The 23,731-nt window shown below is 34.7% G+C and overlaps 1 protein-coding gene across 3 annotated transcripts in view; it reads left to right on the plus strand.

Moving 5' to 3' along the window:
• Nucleotides 1–14,314: 14,314 nt before the first annotated feature.
• The window catches only part of LOC149568974 (uncharacterized), a 68,712-nt gene continuing 59,295 nt past the window's right edge, over nt 14,315–23,731 (plus strand). For all 3 annotated transcript variants that reach the window (XM_089821792.1, XM_089821793.1, XM_089821794.1), the window contains exons 1-2: nt 14,315–14,731; nt 15,877–15,977. In XM_089821792.1, coding sequence (XP_089677918.1) covers nt 14,618–14,731; nt 15,877–15,977 — 215 coding nt within the window. In that variant the 5' untranslated portion in view covers nt 14,315–14,617. The remainder of the gene's footprint in view (nt 14,732–15,876; nt 15,978–23,731) is intronic.

Genomic DNA, 23,731 nt, shown 5'->3' on the forward strand with positions numbered 1-23,731 from the left:
TTGTTATCCAAATACATAGATTATACATGATTTCCAGGTCATACATGGTCGTACAAGGCCTAGAAACAACACAAAAACTTAAAAAAAAATCAAAACAACAATATAGAACATCTCCAAAATAGATCCCAAAATGTTTCCTTCATCTCCTTCTTCTTAGATATTGATTTGGAATGACCATTACAATGCCTTTATAGAATTTTTGTAGTTTATAACTTCTTAACCAACTTTTGAACAAATCTATTACATGCTTTTAACCCTTTTTTGCACTTTTTGCAAAGTTTTGAAGTTGCAAATTTTACATTTTGATCTCACAATTTTGTGCTGACCTTACAAACTATTGGAAATATAAGAGGAGTAATTGAGAGGGAAGGGATGAATCAATTACTACTAAAATAAATCCTAGATCTATTAGATGTCAAATATATAATTCAAACTGATAAAATTGATCATTGCTGATACTCGGTAAGCATATCAAAATTGCTGTAACTCGGTAAATGTAGAATGTGTTTAACTTAGCAAATCTTAATATATTGTTAGTAATTTACTTGCAAGCATGAAAGAAATAACATGAACACATATGACACTAGGATTTTAACGTGAAAACCCAATTTGGGAAAAAACCACCAATTGTAACTAGTTATTGTTTTTCATTCTTCTGAAGTGAGCCCTGTTAGGAGCCAACCCTATTAAAGGTTACAAAATACACTATTAGGTGTGACCCTGTTAAAGGATTTAATCACCCTATTAGGAGTGGCCTTGCAAGAGGTCTTGAAAAAATTTAATGGAATTGCCACCTTGTTAGAGGATTTACAAATGGCTATTAAACCAACTTTGTTAAGATATTTTAGATCACTGCTACAATGGTTAGAGAGTAACAATGAAATGACCTGATTGAGATGCATCTAAATTGCTACTTACAGATCTCTTTTATAGCTTATACTTGATCTTTCTTGATCGAAAACACTTTTCTACTCCACAAGGATACCTACTTATCCTTCAAGTTTGCTTCCTCTCTTCTTATATCTTCTAATTCATTCAACTTGCATACTTTGAAATCACAAATTGACCTTTTACTTACACCTTCCAGATTGTCAAGTCGGCTCAAATACAAATTAGAACAACCAATATTCATTACCTCAGTCAACTAGAATCAATAGGTAAAATAATTAAGCTTTACATGCCAAAATAAGAAAGGTAGCCGACCCAGCTTGGTAGAAACTAATTCTGAAGTGATTTCCTGTGTTAACTAACAAAAGCTTAGTTAACACTGTGAACTTACAAAATTCCTTTGGTAATTGAGTGAACTCAGTTAATACTAGCTCTATTCAATTTTTCTTTGTTAACCGAGTGAGCTCGATTAACAGTCTTTTCTGCATAAATTCCTTCGACGCTCGAGTGAGCTCGGGAGATACTACCTTCTATATAGAGCAGACTCAGGAATGCTCAGTAGACAAGGAAAATTGTCTTCACTAACCAAGTGAGCTTAGCATGCACTGACTATCAATTGATATGACATTTGTGTAACATCAAAGACAACACAGGATTAATCAATTATATCTAACAATCTCCCTCTTTGGCATTGATGGCAACACAACATGCCATAGTACAATGAAAATTTTGAGAAAGTTTTTCTCTCTTTGATTTTACACAGAAAACTTCTCCTATAGTATTCTCCCTCTGTGAAGGAACTACTTAACTTCTCCTTCTTGGAATTACAAAAAAAATTTAGAAAGATATGATAGTAAACTTCTCCCTCTTTGACAACACATGCCAAAGACAATTTTGATTAGTGCCAATGTACCTTGAGTACAGATTGATCTACAATATGTCCTTGTCAATACTACATTAATTGATTGATCTTCAACTTAGTTCTTGTTGATGCATCGCTAAATTTTATTTAGTGAGCTTCGGATAGGGGAATGACCCCTAGCTTATTTCTTAGATACAAAAATGCATCCTTAGGTAATGACTTGGTGAATATATCTACAATTTTTTCTTTTGTATGCACATATTCTAATCTTATTTCTTTGTCCTGTACTAATTCTCTTACAAAGTGATATTTTATAGCAATTTGCTTTATTTTGGAATGCATCACTAGATTCTTTGATATGTTGATTGCACTGGTGTTAACACAATACATGACTATTGGTTCTTTGATTTCAACCTTCATTCCTTCCAACAATTGTTTGAACCAGACAATGTTAGAGAAATTTACTATTGCAACCACATATTCTACTTCTGTTGTGGGTTTGAGATGTGCAATTTTGCTTCTTGCTTGTCCAAGATACCAACCTTTTACGAAGAAAGAATGCTCCACCACTAGTGCTTTTTCTATCATCAAGATTTCCTGCCCAGTCAACATTAGTAAATACTTTTAAGTCAAAATTGCCTCCAAGTTTATACCATAAGCCATAGTCTTTAGTACCTTTTAGATATCTAAAGATTCTTTTTATTGCCATCATGTGGCTTTCTTTGGGTTTCGCTGAGAATCTTGCTACTATCTCAATTGCTAAGGCAATATCGGGCCTTGTATGTACTACATACTATAATTTCTCAATCATTGATCTGTATAAGGTCTGATCTACTTCTTTGGAGTCATGATCTTTGATATACTTAGATAAAGTGATATAGATACCATTCTTGTTTTGCTATATCTGCAATCCAACAAAGAATTTTATTTCACCAAACATGGACATCTCAAATTCTTTATTCATTTGTTCTGAAAATGTTTTGCATAAGTCATCATTTCCTATAAATAGATTATCATCCACAAATATTTTTGCCAACACAATCTTCTTATCTGATCCTTCCTTGATATACAAACTACTGTTATCATTTGTTCTTTGAAAACCAATTTGTATCAGATAGTTATGTAATCTTTCATACTAGGCTCTAGGAGCTTGTTTTAGACCATGTAATGCTTTGTGTAATTTGCATACCATGTCCCTTTTGTCAAGATCAACAAAACCTTTTAGTTGTTTAATGTAGACTTCCTCATCAAGAATTCCATTCAAGAATGCAGATTTAACATCCATCTGATATACTTTGAATCCTCTGTGAGTTACATATGCCAGTAGAGTCCTAATGCCTTCTAATATTGCAATAGGGGCAAAAGTTTCACCATAGTCAATACCTTCTTCTTGAGAATAGCCTTTGCATACCAACCTTGCTTTGTTTCTTGACACTTTTCCATCTTCATTCAGCTTATTTCTGAATACCCATTTTGTACCAATCACATTTTTATCTTTGGGCCTAGGAACAAGAGTCCAAGTTTTATTCTTTTCTATATATTATATTTCTTCATTCATGGCGTCAATCCAACTTTCATTTTCTAGTGCATCCTTAAACTTCTAGGTTCAAAATCAGCAAGTAAGCATGTACCTCTTAGTTTGCTTCTTGTCATTGTTCCATCTGATTTGTCTCAAATGATCTAATTAGGTGCATGATGCCTTTTGACATATTTAGCCAATACAGGTTTTTTGACCTTTGAATGAATTGTACTGTCTTTATTTTGAATCTCAACTTTAGGATCGATTCCTTCTATCTATGGCTTGGGTCCTTCAGACTCGGTATGCACTAACTCGGCAACCTCTAAAAGTGACTCAGTCCCTGTGACTCGATTTGCACTTCCCGTAACTCGGTAACTATTGGAGACTTGGAGAGCTTAGGAGATGAAGTCTCCTTTTTGTCAAATATGTTTGGCAATGTATCAAGTTCATAATTAACAAATCTTCTGTAATCTTCTGGCTCCTTTTTGCTTTATTCTTCACTCTTTTTTGCAAACTCATCAATTCTCACATGTGCACTTTCTATGATTTTGTGAGTGGACAAATTCAGACATTTGTATGCTTTACTTCTGTAGGAATATCCTAGAAATATACCTTCATCACCTTTTACATCAAATTTGTCTTTTCTAGATTCTTTCAAGATATAACATTTGTTGCCAAATACTTTCAAGTAACTTACATTGGGTTTGTAGTCATACCATAGTTCATAGAGAGTTTTGTTTGAGTCATTCTTCAACTGAACTCGGTTCAAAGTATGAACTGTAGTGCTAGTAGCTTCCTTCCAGTATTTGATAGCAACATTATTTTCAATCATTAGTGTTGTTGCACAATCCATGATGGATTTGTTTCTTTTTTTAGCTATTTCATTCTACTTAGGAGTACCAAGGGCTGACATTTGTCTTTTGATTCCTCTTTCAATGCATAAATTGTTGAATTCATTCGAGATGAATTCACCACCTCTATATGATCTTAGGCATTTCAATCTTTTTCTAGTTTCTTTTTCTACTCTTATCAGATACCATTTGAATTTCTCAAAAGTTTTTGATTTTTCTTTTAGATACATAATAGTCATCATTCTAGAATAATCATCAACAAAAAGAATGAAATTTTTTTCTCCACTATAACTTTCTATTCCAATGGGTCCACATAAATTAGTATGCACAATTTTTCCAAGACATCTTTTGATTGATAGTTTTTGCTCTTAAAACTAGTCTTTCCCATTTTACCAATTTGGCAATTTTTGCATAATCCAACATCAGGTTTCTTCAAACTAGGGATACCTCTTACTCTTATGAGTTTTCTTATCTTGACCATATTATCAAAGTTTACATGACATAGTCTTCTGTCCCATAACCAACTTTCTTCTACTTGAGCAATAAAACATGAGCAATCACTAAGATCAAGATAAAATAGGTTACCTATTGTTTGCTTGCTTGATCCAATCAAATTTTCTTTGTTATCCAGTAGTCTTACCTTGCCATTCATGAACTCTACCTTAATCCAATGTTGTTCAACTATGCCACACTCAGTAAATTATGTTTTAGTCCTTCAACCCAATAGGCATTATCACATACAAGTTCATTGGTTAATGAGATACAACCTTTTCCTTTTATGCAACAAGGTTCATTGTTTCCAAACCTTACACTACCTCCATCATAGTGTTCAAAATGTTCAAACTTAGTTTTATCTCTAGTCATATGGTGAGAACATCCACTATCTATGATCCAAGTATCATTTTTACTAACATGAGAGACAAGTGCCATCTTATCTCCCTCATCATGAGATTCGTCTTTTACAACAATATACACTATTTCATCTTCATTGTTATCAGAATCTTTAGCCATAAAATAAGTTTTTTTACCTTTGTCTTTGTAGGATTTGTGACCTTTGAATTCCTTCTTGCCTTTGTACTTGTGGCTTTTCTTCTCTTCCTTGCTTTCTTTGTTTGGACATCTAGTAGCAATATGACCAATTTCTTCACAAGAAAAATAAATTAGAGAAATTTTACCTTTGTACTTCTCTCTACTCTTAGAATATTTCTTTGCAAGTAGGGCTTCAACAATTTCAAGATCACTATTAGAACTTTCTTCAGTTTCTTCCTCTCTTCTTGATTGATTGTCTTTTATTTTCTTGCCTCTTTCTTTGATTGAGAATTTAGCTTCAAATGTAGACTCAATATTCTTGGAAGCAGGAACATAGTTGTCAAAGTTGTCTAGTTCAAAAGCTATTAATCTTCCTACTAGGGCATCCAAACCTATCTTTTTATTTGGATCACATCTCTTTTCTTGAATAACAGACACTCTAATTGCATAGATGGGAAGCAGAGTTATGAGTATTTTTCTTACAACAACTTCCTCTTTGATTTCTCCTCCAAATGCTCTAATTGCACTAACACTGGCCTTAATTCTTTCCATATATTTTGCAACGTTTTCATCTTCTCTCATTCTCATTTGATCAAATTGTCCTCTAGGGTTTTCTGTCTTGGCTCTTCTTACGTTTTCATCTTCTCCATAGATTTCTTTCAGTTTGTTCCACATATCAAAAGCAGTTTTACAGTCTTTGACCTCATCAAATTCAACATAACTGAGAGTAGATGCAATATCAATCATCATGATGTCATGGTTCTTTTTCTCAACAATATCTTCAATTGATAATGTTCTAGTGGGACTTTTGTATTCTTCATCAAGGTATTTGCAGCTTGAATCACTAATGGTAGCCAGATGAAGCCTCATAAGTCCTTGCCATACTGCAAAGTTGTCTCTATTCAGCTTTGGAACTGTAACGCCCCGCCAAGGGATCCAAAAGAATTAACCTAAAGTTTCACTAAGTTTGCTAAACATTTTTTTTTAAAAAAAATTAAGAATGTATAACATACACATCAAACACATAGTAGCGGAAGCAATAACATGTAATCATCGACAACCATACATTGCAAGTTACATTTCTTAAAGATCCCAAGACGTTGAGTCACGTTTAAATTTAATTAAATCTAAGTCTAACAACTATCACATACATGTGAAAGAATAATTAGAAAGTCCCATGTCCATAATATACATTTGTTCCGAATGCCTCTCGGCAAATTAATTCGGAATGCTCAATCATCCACTGTACAAGTCACAGGGTATGAAAGGCTTAAAAGAATATACATATGTAAAGATCAAGATACAACATCCTCAAATCCATGATACAAAGTACAGTAAAATATATGAAACTATTCACCATACATGATACATCCATACATCCATAATGATAAAACATCTATCATAAAATCTAACCATCCATCATACTAATCCAAGAACATAGTGTAGGTAAATGCCAATCACGAAATCTCCAACCACGGTGACCACGGAACGGATCTCAATGGTAAGAGTAAAAGCACTACCACCCGACCGCGTGGAACCTAAATGGTCCACTCCCACCGCGCTGAGGAGATAGTCTCAAGTCCCAAATAGGATAACAAAACCTATAATCATAAATACTCTCTAAGTCCAAGAAATCCTATAAGTATGCTAACTCAAGGGTTCCTAAAAAGATCGACATCTATATCCCAGAGGTACCACAAGACACGTAGGAAACCTAATATGAAAGCGGGAAAGTGTCATCGCAAAAGTCATGTAGAAGTTACCCGAGCAATCCCTTAGGAATCCCGGGTCCCTACTGATCCTGCGGCCACTAGTATCCTCTCGTACTGACGAGGCATACTATGGAATGCAAGGTCGTAACCAAGCGTCCTCTCTACCCCATCCTAGTCTGTACTAGCACTCATGGCATGGGAGAGAACATACAATTATCTTGTTAGGTTCATTTTCTCTCATTTAGTGTAAATGTTTTCACTTATTAACAACGACTTACAATGGGTTTCTCAAGGCAACCTCTTAGGGCTCCGACCCCCATTGCAAGCCACTTCCCGACTCTACACATAGATAACCTACCCTAGCTCATGAACTCGTAAATCAAAGAATCATAATAAAACCATCTCAGTCCTATACGAGCAACTGAAAAATATCATAAAAAGATAATCCACAAAATTACATTAGTTCTTCATGAGCAACGGATAACATCAAATAGTAATCATGTAATCACGACAGTCCTCTATCAGCAACTGAAGGCATCAATGATAAGTCACAAAATCCAATGGTTCTCTAATGAGCAACCAGAAAGTAATACAAGTATAACTGATCGAGACTCAGAAATGGTTATCAAATATAACTGATCGAGACTCAAAAATGGTTAAGTTAGGTATTCTCAAATACATACACCTCAGCTTCACACAAGGAAACTGGAAGCAATCACAAACAGTAAACACAATCATGTCATAGAGCACTTCATCACATTACCATGGTCGGGTTAAGAAAGATCGAGACCAAATCATCATGACATCACATTCACAACCCCGAGCCTCTGGTAACAACCTGAACTGGTCAACGCTAAACCAACCCCAAAACATTCAAAGTACAAAGACAACATCAAAGTCTCAGAGATTGGATCTGAAAGTATATTATTTGAGTTAAGGTAAGGTTTATGTTTCAGTTTAATGTCGAATTCAAGTAACAAAGTTTTCATATTTACCCCCCCTTACGATTAACCCTTTCTATAATAACTTCCATTAAGTCAATCTTCCAAATTTACTATCTAATCAGATAGTATTCATTATTAATTAACTTTAATTAAACTAATTTTAGTTAAAGAAATCAATAATCATTTGATCTAATTACTTATTTTAATCTATCCATTAATTGTTAAATTATTAATATTCAACCAAAATTATCAATAATTTAATATTTACCATTTATGTGAAATACATTTAATATTTATTATTTAAGTATTAATAGAATAAAACTTTTATTAAATAAAAATATATAATAATTTTATTAATTAAAAATTTTAATTAATAATAAAAAATCGTTTTTTGTAAATAATATATAAAAAAAAAAAAAAATTTTTACAAACTATATATATATATTTTTTAAAAAAAAAATAATAATAAAAAAAAATAAAAATCAAACTTTTAAAAATAAAACTGCCGGCTTAAATAAGCTGACGGCCTGCTGCAGTCCTGCGGACGCAGGGCCTGCGGCAGCAGGTACGTCGTACCTGCTGTCGCAGTACTTGCGACGCAGGTCTGTCGGCTGAGCCGACCGTGGGGGGTGGGCACGGGGTAATTCCCTCCCCCCCCACAAACTTATAAAAATTATAATTTTTTTAAATTTAATTTTCTTTTTTTTTTAAAAAAAAAAGGGGGTACAATCAAAATATATATAAACATTTTTAAATTATATATATATTAAAATAATTAATTAATTAATTTTTTTTTTTTTTTTTTTTTAATATATATATAAATATATGCTTTGAAAGATTGTTTCCTCCTCTATCTTGATATAGAAAATATAGTCATGCATCCAAACGTTTAATCTAGAATCTCGGTATTAAATTCAACCCTTCCCATTTAAATCTCATGTTTGAAGAAGTTTATAAACAAGTAACTGATAAATACCAATATCGTAATGTTTAAGTATTCTTCACAAGGAATTTCAGATTTACAAACCCCAGACACGAAGAAGACAGGAAAGGATAATTGCGTATTAAATCGATAATCGAAAACACCAGAGATTACCTGATTCTGATGCTATTATGCAATCTCCAGGAACTGTAAAAGAATTCGCTCCTCTCAATAACCTTCCTCTGGAAAACTTTCTTGGTATCAGCTTTCTGAAATTCGCTTCCAAAATTGTCTCCCCCCAAAAATTTCTTGTCCAAATTCGTCTATCCCCCAAAAATGAACCCCCAAAGTTGTGATAAGCAAATTCTCCTCAATTCGGGGCACTAATTGTGCGTTTACCCGAGAAGACTCTTTGCACAACTCAGTTAACTCCAAATTAACTTTTATTATCTTTTCTAATTCTTTTGCATTCAACTTTCATGCACATTAAGTTGAATGATTAAATAACTTTATTTAAAATTTCACTTGACTTCACTTGTTAATTAATTTATTACTTTAAATCTTATGTGCACTTTTAAGAAATTAAAATAACATTATTAATTTTTATAATTTAATCTTTTAATTTAATTCTTATATTTAACTCATGTTTAGATCATGCGATCTAGAATTCTTAATAAATTAATATCTTTCAACTTTTTAATTTATTTTAGAATTTAATTGATAACATATTTAATTAATTTAAATAACAATAATATTTAGCATTTATTTAAAAATGAACTCCAAATATATTATTATAAAATTAAATAAATATTATCCTGTTCTAAATATATCTTGAACTTTAATTCTTTTATTTAATTAATTAATTAATTAATTAAATATAAAGATATCATAATAATTTCTTATTAAATTAAATCATTAATTAGTCTTTTTAATTAGACTTAATTAATAGAAAATACACCAAGGACTCATAAAGCAATATACGAAAACCCATCATAGAAAAATACATACCAAATCAAGCAAAAGGGTTATAATCACAAAATTACATCATTTGATGCATTCGGAGGGTACTTAACTCAGATACTTGTCCTAATTATCAATTAGGACAATTGGCTAAAGGGTTTAGGATTTGGACTTAAGAGTTTATCTCCCCTCTCTTACCATTGAGACAGTGCGATAGGGTACGCTCATCCTGACAATTTAGGGAAGTCGATACTCGGTACCTGCAACCTGCATAAAATCCACGCATGTACAAACACAATATTCTAAGCTAAACAGGCAATGGCAGGAAGTGGTGCATCGTGTAGATCCCGACTAGCAGGTGACTACGACTCCCTTCCTTAACCATATTAGAAACACCATACATAAATAAAACAACACGCACACCATACACATGCAGTATGGGGTAAGTATCCATACGAGGCACATGAAATAATAAGCCATTTAACTAATCATCATCGATAACTAAAACCATTGAATAATCATCATACATGCACGAAATATAGAGTACTAAGTAATCTCATCATATAATAAACTGAGTGTAAACATCCTCTGATAATCTCTAAAATAATAATACTACTCATCAAACATAAATTGGCCTAAAAGAGTTTGGCAATCATATCATAAATGTAGCTCGAAAAATGTAAACTAGGGGCAGGCACTACAGGAACCTCTCTTTTGTAAGACATCATGATCTTTAGCTTAGGTCCTTGAAACCTTCTCTACAAGCACCAAAAGCTCTGATATGTTGGAAATATAAGAGGAGTAACTGAGAGGGGAGGGGTGAATCAACTACTACTAAAATAAATCCTAGATCTATTAGATGTCAAATATAAAATTCAAACTGATAAAACTGATTACTCTTGATACTCGGTAAGCATACAGAAATTACTGTAACTTGGTAAATGTAGAATGTGTTTAACTTAGCAAATCTTAAGATATTGTTAGTAATTTACTTGCAAGCATGAAAGAAATAACATGAACACATATGACAGTAGGATTTTAATGTGGAAACCCAATTTGGGAAAAACCATCAATTGTAACTAGTTACTATTTTTCACTCTTCTGAAGTGAGCCCCATTAGGCACCAACCCTGTTAAAGGTTACAAAACACCCTGTTAGGTGTGACCCTGTTAAAGGATTTAATCACCCTGTTAGGAGTGGCCTTGCAAGAGGTCTTGAAACAATTCAATGGAATTACCACCTTATTAGAGGATTTACAAATGGCTGTTAAACCAACTTTGTTAAGAGATTTTAGATCCTTGCTACAATAGTTAGAGAGTAACAATGAAATGACCCGATTGAGATGCAACTGAATAGCTAATTACAGATCTCTATTATAGCTTATACTTGATCCTTCCTGATCGAATAACACTTTTCTGCTCCACAAGGATACCTGCTTATACTTCAAGTTCGTTTCCTCTTTTCTTATCTCTTCTAATTCATTCAACTTGCATACTTTGAAATCATAAATTGACCTTTTACTTATACCTTCCAAATTGTTAAGTCGACTCAAATACAAATTAGAACAACCAATATTCATTACCTCAGTCGGCTAGAATCAATAGGTAAAATAATCAAGCTTTACATGCCAAAATAAGAAAATCCTTTGGTAGCCAACCCAACTCGGTAGAAACTAATTCTAAAGTGATTTCTTGTGTTAACCAACAGGAGCTCAGTTAACACTATGAACTTACAAAATTCCTTTGGTAACTGAGTGAACTCGATTAATACTAGCTCTGTTCAATTTTCCTTTGTTAAATGAGTGAGCTCGGTTAACACTCTTTTCTGCATAAATTCTTTCGACACCTGAGTAAGCTCAGTAGATATTGCCTTTTATATAGAGTGAACTCAGGAATGCTCAATAGACAAGGAAAACTGTCTTCACTGACCAAGTGAGCTTGGCATGCACTGACTGTCAATTGATATGACATTTGTATAACATCAAAGACAACACACAATTAATTAGTTGTATCCAACAACAAACATATCATAATGGAATATTAACCACCATTTACAATATTTTTACCCTTCCTTGAGTTTACAAACAAATTTTGACCTTATTGACCACATTAAGACCTCCTTGCACAATTTTGGTAACTTATTACGAATGACTTGTCTAACCTTTACACCTTGACAAAATGGACTCAAATACATTAAAAATGACTCAAATGAATTTAAATATCTCATACAATATCTCTTATCCTCCTTGTGTTCATGTTCTTTAGGTGCTTTGCATCGTTCTATAGTGATAGGCATATACAAAATGTCATGTTGTAATCATGTACACAAAAACAAAATGAAAAATGAAATGCGAGTATATATATAATGAAAAGTTTCCAACAACCAAAATAAAATTGTTGCTCCTTTCCCATCACAATTTTGTCCTTAATATGGCTTAAATTTTATAGATAAAAATCAAATTTCATTGTTGCATATAAAAAGGATAAAACTGCTAGTTTAAAACAAGGACACATTGCGTCTAGTTCCTGTCATAAGTTCTTTATTATTTTTTTATACGTAGGTGTTGTAGCAAGTAATTTTGTTTTATTTTTTAGAGGGACGTGTTGTAGCAATAATATGGAATATAGTTGAGTAATGTGCTTGTCCATGGATATCCATTGTATTATATAGACATATAATTGTAACAATACATAATTTATTTTTTTGAAAAATAACAATGATTTTGAAGAAAATGAGGGCACAGAGAAAGGCCATGTGTTCACATTAGCATCTATTGCACCAACAATCAATTTCATGAAATTACACTTTGGGCAAAAGATTGTGAATATAATGATCAGGTAAATGATGCAAGCAAGATCTACAACTTCCTTTGAAAACTTTAGAAAATAAATATGGAGCGCTATTACTTCAAACAACTAAACTGATTAGCAATTACACGGTACTTAAATATGAAACTGACAGGCTGTTTTAATCTGAGAGTTTCTAATTTGTCATTCATAAAGTAGAATAGTACCCTCACACTTTAATTGTAACTATTATGTGTGTAAAACAAAATTTCTTCCGTAAAGAAAAATTATAGCCAATTCCTAGCAAGATACGCTACTTCTTCCACAAATGTTTGAAGTAAATATGGAGCGGTATTACATCAAACAACTAAACTGATTTGCCAAAAAGACTCATTAAAAAGTACACATAGGGAATAATAATCAATTTGTTAAGTTGTGGTCTAGTGGTTTACTGGAGGCACTTATAATAAATATAACCTAGGTTCAAAACCCAATAATCATGCCTTACTAATGTCTTATGTGAAATTGAATCTGGATCATTGCTTGACCCATGGGCTTCATAAGGCATTGGTTGTTTTGCAACAGGCCATGGTTAAAAACTTAATTTTTCTCAGATGCAAGGCCACTCTAGGATGATAAGCAAATCCTCAAACAAAAAAAGGCAGGATATACCATACATAATAAAATTTGGCAACTTATTAGCATACTAGTAGTCTCTGAGAGTTCAACAAGGAAGGTACTTTGTGCAGCCATGATGTGATCCCTTGCTGCCATACGGACAAATATACGATCAATAGGCAAAAGTTGAAATTCTTTGGCAGGGACATCTGCCCTAAGCTATAGACCCAGAAGGAAACTAGTTCTTAGCCAAAATAATATATCAATAAACTAGAAAACCTTTTGTTAGAATATCATCCAACTTGAGCCAAAATAATTGCCAAGCACACTTGCTGAAGAAGACTATCATGCTCAATAGCTAAATTATTAGAATCAATCTCAATTAGGAATGAATTTCATTGTTCTATAGTTGCTCAAGATCTAAAGTCAAATTTTTAAAAGTCAAAAATTCCCACAGTCAATTGAATCTAAATCAAAACTTGCCAACATATATAAATGTTCCATGTTGTGAGAGAAAAATGGAATTCAAATACTGGTAACTACCTACAAACTGCGTATCCATTAAAAAACAAAAAGGTGAGAAATTCACTAGTCAGTAGGAAGAGATGAATTTCTTGACTCAGAAGCAAAGAAAAATGTGCAAATTTCGTTCCGCAGATTTTATGAACATGACTCCATAAATTTTTGGCTCTGAAGTTTCCAAACCAGAAAAGGCCTTGCTCGTGTAAATAAGAATCTGTATCTTAAACAATATTTCAAAATCTCGAGGATAAAAAAGAACAGAACCTTTTCAATAGAAAAATATCAGATGAAGAATTTTCTAGCAGGAAATGTATTTAGATTTTTCTAGATTAAGATTTTTCTAGAAGAAGCTGAGATTTTTCCAGAATTTTTTATTGTGAAAAAGAAAAAAGCCTAAAATTGAGGGGAGAAAGATAAAATATGTCAAGATATGAGAAGATATTGTTACATATTGTTAGACAAATTTATTTGAATTGTCTGATTATATTAATGGTAGCTCTAAAGTTTGGAAAGTTGTCTTATCATATTAATAGCAGGTGCAAAGTTTGGGAAAAAAAAAAAATTAAGTAGAAAATTAAAAGGCAACTCATGACTGTAGCAAGGCTACAACCAATAAGACTAGAAATAAATATTTTTTTTGAAATTTTTAAAATATAAAAATATATGACAACTATATAAAATAGAAAGTTTTTGAAAAATAGAAAATTCTGATTGGAGAAATTAATTAAAGAGTAGCATTGCACTGAATGCTATAGTATCCTGGATAAAAAATTGAAATACAATGGCGAAATGTATTTTCTGACTAAATAAAATGTATTTTCTTTTTTTGGTAACGAAGCAATAAACGATCAAATGAAACAGGTCTCAAGCCAGACAAAGAGATTCATAAATCCAAACAATTAAGAAATTATGTACTTCTCAAAAATCTTTCTAACAAGTTGTCATAGCGGAGCCTCCTAAGCGGAGCTTCGTATTCATTTCTTTACAGCTCTGCGAAAGCAGTAATGGAAGGAGGGTTTAACATAGACGTCTCCGGCGATGGCGCTGCGCGCTTGCGTGAGGCCATTAAGGGCAAGCTCTCCCAATTTATGGGCGCTTGTACCGACGACGTTTTAGCGGTGGGTTCAGCTTGACTTTTTCGTATGCTAAATTTTCCATGTTTTTGAAAGGTAGGGCATACCTTCCACGTAAATGGATCACTCCTAAATCCGGTTCCAACATTTTATCCCGTCCATTTAGTATTTGAACCTTGGGGTTTGCCGCCGTGATTGCTTTGTTATTCAATTATTTGATCTAACCCTGTTTGACGAGTAGTGCGTTGAAATTTTAGCGCATTGTGGAAAATGAGGGATCCGGGTTCAGGTTATGCAAATTTTGAATAATTAACCTACAAATTCAGGCTTTTAACTTCTGGGGCAGGAGTTTAATTGCATGGTTTTACTGTTGAATTGGATGAATTGTGCCGTTTAAATTTTGAGCGTCAATGCGTGAAGTCTTTAAGGCGGTCGATACCTAAATCAGTATACATATCGATACACGCCTTGGGAGTCCGAATTTCCTTGAGTCACGCAAATGTAAGTTCCGTAAAAGTCCCCAGTTATTGCTTAAGGCAAGGTTACTGAATACGGTAGATTAATGGTATTTACAGTATTTTTCAGTTTTTGCAATCCTCCGTGTAAAACCCTGATTAAATGGTGAGGAATTTGTAAATATAATTAGCATATTTCTTTCTTACCTAAAATTGGATGTGAAAAAATATAAAATATACTCATATAATGATGGTTAATAAATAATTTAATTCTTAAAACTTATGCATTGGCGCGACAGCTCAAAGTACAGGGTAGAAAACTGGTTGATGCAAAAGCTAGCAGACAAGCTAATCCAGAAGCCGTTGTTCTAATTTCATGGATTGTGAAAATTGATGTCTTTGACAGATATATTCACAGCTGTTAATACGCAATTTACCATTTTTTTCTATGCCTTTTATATTTGTTTCAATAGATCATTTTTTTTTCTGTATTATGCGTTAAGAGTGTATGAAACGTTCAGTATGAGAGTTGCTACCTTGATGTAATGTTTTCATATTGGAAAGCGGGAGGATTTTTTAAGCATTTGGCTATGTTTTGGTACTTTTTCGTTTACTTTTTTATATCATTCTTCTGTGAAATTTGTAACGGTGGTTTATTGCTTCTTATTTTGTTATTATATTTATATAACTTCAGTTTGTGATAGACTAATTGTTGGATTCAATTTCCATTTGCAGGAGTATGTTGTTGTTCTGGTCTGTCATGGGAAGCATCAGGATCAGGCAAAGAAAGACCTCGATGCATTTCTTGGTGAGCACAGCAGCCCATTTGTTACATGGTAAGTCAAGTTTTTGAGCCTTTCACGCGTCTTTTGAGCCAAATAGTGTTGTGAGCAATATGATCTAATATATGCATTCATACGAGAATGACATTACGTTTTGAAATCTCTCAGTAGTATTTGAGAAGTGGAACAACTCAGAGTGAAATGCTGTTGCCAAATTGATATGTTAGAATAGTGCTCAGTGGCTTTAATTGAAAACATGAGTGTCTTTAAGGTTTTCTGTAAATTAAAAACATTTAACGTTGATGCACACCATTTACAGGAAGAAATATAGTAGTTTATTCCATTAACCCTTTGTGAAAGGTTTTTCAATTCCTATGATTTTTTATTTGTCATCATTCATTTTCCATTGATATATAACATCAGCAGCAGCAGTAGCAATCGACTAAGTGGGGAAGGCTAATGGCTAATGGACAAAATGTCAAAAAACCGAATTTCTAATCTGCAAAGCTACACAGAATGACAGCGAAGACAAGCTTAATATAATAGCTCAATGTTGATCAAAAGCAGTCATGTTTAGTTATTTCAGTAGAAATTGATGATAATTAAAAGACCCACTCGGGGCACAAAACAGGGATTGATATTTGTTGCTCTACATTTGCAAAACTCAATGATATGATTTTCATTTTCTTGTGTATCTCTCAACAGATTTTTTTAATGGCCATCTTTGACCTTCTTGATATTTTAATTGTCTATAGCTCATGCAAGTAAACTGAAGGATAATGGAAATGAACCATAATCGCATGCTCTGAACCTGCCTCTTGTTCATGATGGGTTAGTTGTCAAATATTTTGCAGAGGGGAGTCATGTCTTAATAGATTACAAAATAATTGGATGGTATGATTATTGCGAAGTAATTGGTAAAATACTTGCTTGATATTAACAAAGACCGAGAGGTCTATATATACAAAAGAATAAAGTGACGTTTCCTTAGGAAACAATTGTAAAGAATAGAAACATTCTATTCTAGCTGAAAGAAAGTTGAAAAAGCTACAGCTAACTAAAGCTAACTAGATATTTACAATAGATTACCATTAACTAATAATACACGATTATCTATTATCGTAATACTCTCCCTTAATGGTTAATCTATTTAGAACACCAAGCTGTCCTCTGAATTTGACAAACTTATCAGGACCAAGAGGTTTGGTGAGAATGTCTGTAGTTTGATTTGTGATAGGAACATATTGCAAATCTATTGTCCCGTCTTCAACTAGCTGTCGTATGTAATGACAATGAACATCCACATGCTTGGTTCGTTCATGAGAGACTAGATTTCATGCTAACTTGTAATGCTTTCATTATCAACAAACAGAGTAGTTGTTCCTGCTGGTGACATCTGCATATCCTCAAGCATCCGACAAAGCCAAACAACTTCACATCTTGTCTTAACAGCCCCTCCATATTTGACCTCTATAGAGGAGAGAGAAACTGCCTGTTGCTTCTTACTGGTCCATGTGATTGCATCGGATCCCAAACTGAATATATATACAAAACTTGACTTTTTATCATCAATAGAGCCTGCCCAATTTGAATCTGTGAACTCACTAATTTAGGATTAGAACTTCGAGAGTACAGAAGTCCATAATCGGAAGTGCCCTTCACATAACGATGCACACGCTTTGCGGCCATCCAATGATCAGCTTTAGGAGTTGTCATAAAGCGTGATATAGCTGACTGCGAAGCTGATATCAGGCTTAGTAGCAGAGAGGTAGATGAGGCTGCCTACTAGTTGCCTGTATGTAGTATCATCAACGGAAGGAGAATCAAACTTTGCGGATAACTTGAGACCTTTCTCAACGGGTGTAGAGGCAAGCTTGCAATCCTGCATATGGAATTTGTCTAATAGAGCCTTGGCATATTTGGACTAAGAAATGAATATAGCAGAAGATTGCTACCAAACTTCAACACCTAGGCAATAATGCATGAGCCCAAGGTCAGCCATATCAAAAGACTAACATAAATTCTGCTTGATTCCCTGAATCAAAGAATGCCGAATTGCTAGTGATGATCAAATCATCCACATAAATAAACATAAGGATGATGTCACTGTCAGTAGTCTTGATGTACAAATTTGAGTATGAAGAACTCTTGAAGCCTTGATCACTGAGATACTTATCAATTTTTATGTACCATGCTCGAGGGGCCTGCTTCAAGCCATAAAGAGCTTTTACCAATCTGAGAACTTGATGGTCTTTACTAGCAACCTTGAAACCAGGAGGTTGCATCATGTAGACCTCTTCATGGAGGTCACTATTTAGGAAAGGACTCTTCATGTCCATCTGATGGACTTTCCAATGTGTTGATGTGAGTTTTTGTACCACTACATAACATATTAGCAATTGAATATCTGATACAGAGTATCAAACACACAATTCCTCTCTTGAAAAGTTAATGCTCATGGGACATGAGAATAACTCCAATGTTCCTTACGCCAGTGGATACTCACTCAGTTTACCAATGTGATTTGCTAGTAATCACATAGGCGGCCTTACGCTAATTGTTGAGGATGACTTGGACTTTGGTGGGATGATGGAGATGGTGGTTCGGTGTGAATACTAGATGATGTTGGTAGGGAAAGTGATGGTGGTGGAGGGTGAATGGTTCTTATGACTGGTATCTATCTAACTTTCTTCTTCAAAATTCTAAGTCCTAAACTACTTGCTATCCTACTCTTACTCCTATGGATAGAAGATTAGCAAATGGACTAGGATCGAATCTAATAAAAGTTAACCAGCGGCTTCACCTCCATAGATGCAGTGATTCAAAGGAAAATGAACTAGTTTACCACACAAGGCTTCCCAACAAGCTGCTAGGATGCTAGTGGCCTAGTATTGATCCCTATCAGACATCTACTAATGCTACCATGAAACTATTCATCTACTTTACTCTTCATTTAACAATTTGAAATGCAACCAACTTTAACAACTTGAAAAGAAATTTTACTCTAACTATTTGGAAGTAGAAACCATGCAATGACAAAGGCTCTTAATCACCATGCAAGTCACAACAATGAGAAAGAAATAGCGAATTTGGGCATTATCTTTGCAACAGTTTTCTCTGACCATTACAAATGAGAGCAAATGGCCTTATATAGAGGCCAAAATGTACAACCGACGGTAGAGATAAAGAGGCAAAATTGACGATCCGGATTGGATCCTAGAAACCCTAATTAGGGTTGCCACCCCATCGGCCAATGAGAAGACGCCACTTGCACCAAACTGGTGGCCAATCAGAATTAGACACTCGTCCTATTCTAGAAGAAAGAGAAATTGCCACTTGGGCTTACATCAAATGATTTTCTAATATAATTCTTCCTTTTTCTTTCATTCTTTTAGCTAAGGCAATGAACCTAGCTAGCCTTTTGTTGACTTCTTCCATGGGAGGGCTAGGTGTGTGCTTTATCTTGAGCTCCGCCGATTCCATCACGCAGTTTGCTGCTTGTAGTGTCTTCTCATGATCCTTCTCATACTCTTTTGCAAATCCGATAAAGGCATTGAGGGAGGATAGGGTGTTCAAATGTTTCTTTTTGATAACAACCTTTCCTAACTCATCCAATCTTGATCCAAGTCTTGTCTCATTGATGTCCTCTTCTCTGATGTCTTCAAAATCAAGTGCCACCCCAATGTCGCTCATCATGGTTGAAATGGAAGTTTCAACGCTTGCGCTATGATGTGCAACTGCCTTCTGTATCTCTTCAAGTGTTCTCAATCTAGTAGTCAAGGCGACAAACCAAGACTCAACTGTACTCAATCCTCTTTCATCAACCAACTTGGCCGTTTCCAAATATGCCTCCGGTAGCCCAATGAACGCATGTAGCTTGGGAATAGCTAGATCTTTGACTGGAAGGAACTCCTTCCACTCCTCTTCAAATATTTTGAACTTGTTTCTAACAGTCACTAATGACCGAAATCTCGAGATGAAGGAAGGCAAGAAATTTCGCCCATCTTGGATTGTATCATGGATCCAACCCTTGACTTCATGTAGCTGAGCTGATATCTCTTCTAGGTTGCTCCTGCTATTTTGAGGAAGGGCTGCCTGGTGTAACTATTGGATAGGCTGGCAATTTCTCCAATATTTATTCTCGGCCTCCAACTTTACGATCCTTTCATTTGCCTTCCTCAACCTTTCTTTGATTGAAGCTATACCCTCTTGGATCTCTTCACATTCCATATCATCCATGTTCCTTCCCAAGTTGTGTTCCATTATCTCATATTCTTGGGCCGCAATCTCATTCACTACCTTGTTGATCGTTGGTATAGCAATCTGAACCTTTTGGTGATCATCATTGTCGCTCCTGATTACTTTTTCCACAGTCTTTGCCATTTGTTTTTGGTTCTCGCTATCACCTTTTTCTATTAATCCTCGGATGTCTTCCACCATTCGGGCAGTTACTACCTTGCCTCTTGGTATAAGCATTTGGCTTAACCATAGTGGTGCGATGCATCTCCCCAAATCTGGATTTGGTTCGACTAACAAAGCATCACCAATGGCCTCGAGTGCTTGACTTATTGCCTCAATGTCAATCGGCCCATCTTCTTCTCCATTAGTTACTGCCATATCATCTCCTTGTTGGTTTTCTGAGAGAGGGGAGTACTCGGTGCTCTCACTATAACCACTTGATTCTGAATCAGAGCTCACCTCTACCGCGACCCCTTTATCACTTGAATTGACCTCTTGGCTTCTAGCCTCAATTATGCTTTCTCTTGATGGTGCTGCATGCTGTCTCTTGGCTGGAGGTTCCGGATGTTCTTTGCTCTTCTCAACCTCCAAAGCTCTCTTTTTGCTTCTAACTGCTTCCTGTTGCCGTCTACTTCCTTCACCCTTCTATCCGACTGATTCTACTGGACCTTCTTTTGGCTTCATCTTCTCATAAGTAAGGGGAATTCTTTGTCTTTTTAGCTTCCTTAATCTTTCATTATACCATGACTCGGTATGCAAATCAACTGCTCTTGTAATTGCTTCCAAGGAAGGATCCTGATGATCGTTCCAATCTATTGGATTCAATTCTGTTCCTTCTACTATATTATAATCTTCTCTCAGCACATTTCCATCGTCTTCCAGTTGATCGGGAATATCAAGGCCTCTCCGTTTGATATCTCTCATCATGTTCACCGACAACCTTGAGAAAGCAAGCTTTCTCACATGAAAGTCATCCTTGGCATTGGCCCAAAAGTCTTCTATAGTGGGAACATGCTTAAATACATTTCAATGAGATGCCTTGATAAGACCTTTAGGATCGAATCCTTGCCTTGCTCTGTACCATTCCAATTCCTTCTCTGCAGCTGCAAAGGCGGGACGATTGGGGCAACTATCATTGCCAATTCTGAATGAGAAGGTAATCCTTGTTTTACCTTCGTTTCTCATTATTCTATCATAGTGCTCAAGTTGCCTAGCCAATTCCATCAAAAATACCTTGTCGGGTGGGTATCTTGGAAGCCTCTTGGGACAAACTGTGCTTCCTACAACTCTAATGTATGTGAATTGCGGAAATTGGATGAACCAACTCCCATACTTCTTTATCTTTGCTTCTGCTTCCGGTGAAAGTCTCCTAACAGGTGTCCCTTGTAGTACCCTTACTGTCTTCATGGCAAAGGCATCACAAAATATCTTATAGTCTTTGTTGTTATGCAAATGAAGCAGTGTGTAGCATTCATGCACCAAATATTGCCTTGGCCCATTGCCAACTTCTTCTAAAGCCTTAAGTCTCGGACTTTTATATAGTCTAGCAATTAGTTAAAACATATAGGATCCCATATAGAATTGCTTTTGGTTTTTTGCTGTTCTGAGTTGCAACTCTAGATTCTCATTTACGATCCTAGCCCAATCAAATCTTCTTTTACCTTTTTCAATTCCATCAATAAAGAAGTACATCTAGTTTTCAAATTGCATACTTTGAGCTAGGCCTATAGTTCGGCTGAGAAGCACAATAAGATCTCCATATTCTGATTTGAAGTGCACCACTGTAAGCTTTGATGACTTAGTTATGCCCTTCTTTCCCTCATGTAGCCAATCTTGTTTTAGATGTGTGAAATAGGCCTCTTGGTTATCCTGAAATGATTTGGCTGCCTGATCCATCATCACCATTGTCATGCTCTTGAACAGGGGAATGTTAAATGCTTCTTCAATTGCTTGTCCGCCAATAGTGGCCAACACTCTTTTCCCTTCATAAAAAATGATAGATTTACTAATTAGATCAAACCTGGATGCGCACTCTATAACCAATTCTAGACGCAACAATGTAGGAGGAAAAATTGCTGCGTGTACAATTCCACTTTTGTATATCTTCTTTGCCAAGTTGGATTGTACTTCCTTTAGTCTGTTCTTTACTTGTATCATGTTTACTGTACTGACATTGGTATCGGTTATTCGCCTCATTTTTGAGAAGAAAGTTGTTTTGGGCATCATATCCTCTTTGTCTTTCTTAGTGTTTGTTCCCTTATGGTTCTTGCTTGCACTAACATCTACCATCTTGTCAACCTATGATGGGATGGTGAAGTGGTGGATGATGAATGCGAGAAGAACCAAGGGAGACAATGTCTAGACAAGAACGAAAGAGAGAAATCCGTTTAAGGACCCCTTTCAACTCTAAATGATTTGAAATTACCTTTGCCAATAGTCGGGTCTTCTTTTGGAATTTAGGATCAGACTTTGAGAATTTCAAACCCCTTGCAAATCTTGAGGCCCTAGCTGAAAAAATCAGAATTTAGTGCTCTTGAAATTGTCTACCATTTGCTCAAAAAAAATCAGACCTTTGATCATAATAACCTCCTCCAAATAAAATCGCCCAAATTAGGGCAGAAATTGCAGCTACTTAGTAAAATCAGACTTCGCAAAAAAAATCACCTAGCAATGGAAAGTTTCAGATCTGCCCTAGAGAAGCCGCCATGCATGAGAACTTTGCCCTTTAATCATAAAAATTGCCAATATAAAGTGCAGATCTGCTCCGCAAAAAAAATCGCCAAGCATAGGGGATTTCTACCATGAAGAAAAATCACCAAAAAAGAATGCCAATCTGCCCTTTCAAAATCGCTTAAAGGAGAAGAAATCGGCTCCAAGTTAAAAAAATCGCCTAAGCACCCAAGGGGAGGAGTGAGTAATGAGGAAATGAGGGAAAAGAGTTTCCTCTGATACCCTACTTGCTCATCCTCCCGAGCTAGCCGATTGGGACCCTAGGAGCAAAAATAAATTAATTAGAACACAAGGCATGGCCCCCCCAATCAAATGCTTCGCCAAAAATTAACTTTACCAAGATGAAATTTAATTTTTTAAATTGCCAATTAGACCAAAATTGCAAAAAGAAAGTAAATAATGCCTTGGAGATGCTAAATGTTTCCATTTAATGATGATATAGTAATTAATATGTCATTTGGCTAGCCAAAAGCCATTTTTTCAATATTAAATTACCAATTTCATTAAGATTTAAAAATTTCAAGACAAATTTAATCCATTTAATGCTAATTTTTGCAATTCAATTCAAATTGATTTCGCTAGGCAATTTTAGTTTTTTGACAAAAATAAATCATCTGTAGAGTCTAAAATTGAATTTGCAATTTGATTTCATCATCACAAAAAATTAATTTTTTTTCTCACTGAAGAAATTCAAGATTTTCCAAAAACTTAAATCTAACAAATTTCATTTTTTGAAAACTATTCAAATTTATACAATTATATCCAAATTAAAAAAAAAAATGTCTAAGTACAAAATTTACAATTTTATCCTGCCAAGTATTGCTGTTTGAAATTTTGTC

This window comes from Cupressus sempervirens, chromosome 3 (genome assembly GCF_028749045.1).
Source record: "Cupressus sempervirens isolate cs-2001-9-10 chromosome 3, ASM2874904v1, whole genome shotgun sequence".
NCBI classification, from domain to species: Eukaryota; Viridiplantae; Streptophyta; class Pinopsida; order Cupressales; family Cupressaceae; genus Cupressus; species Cupressus sempervirens.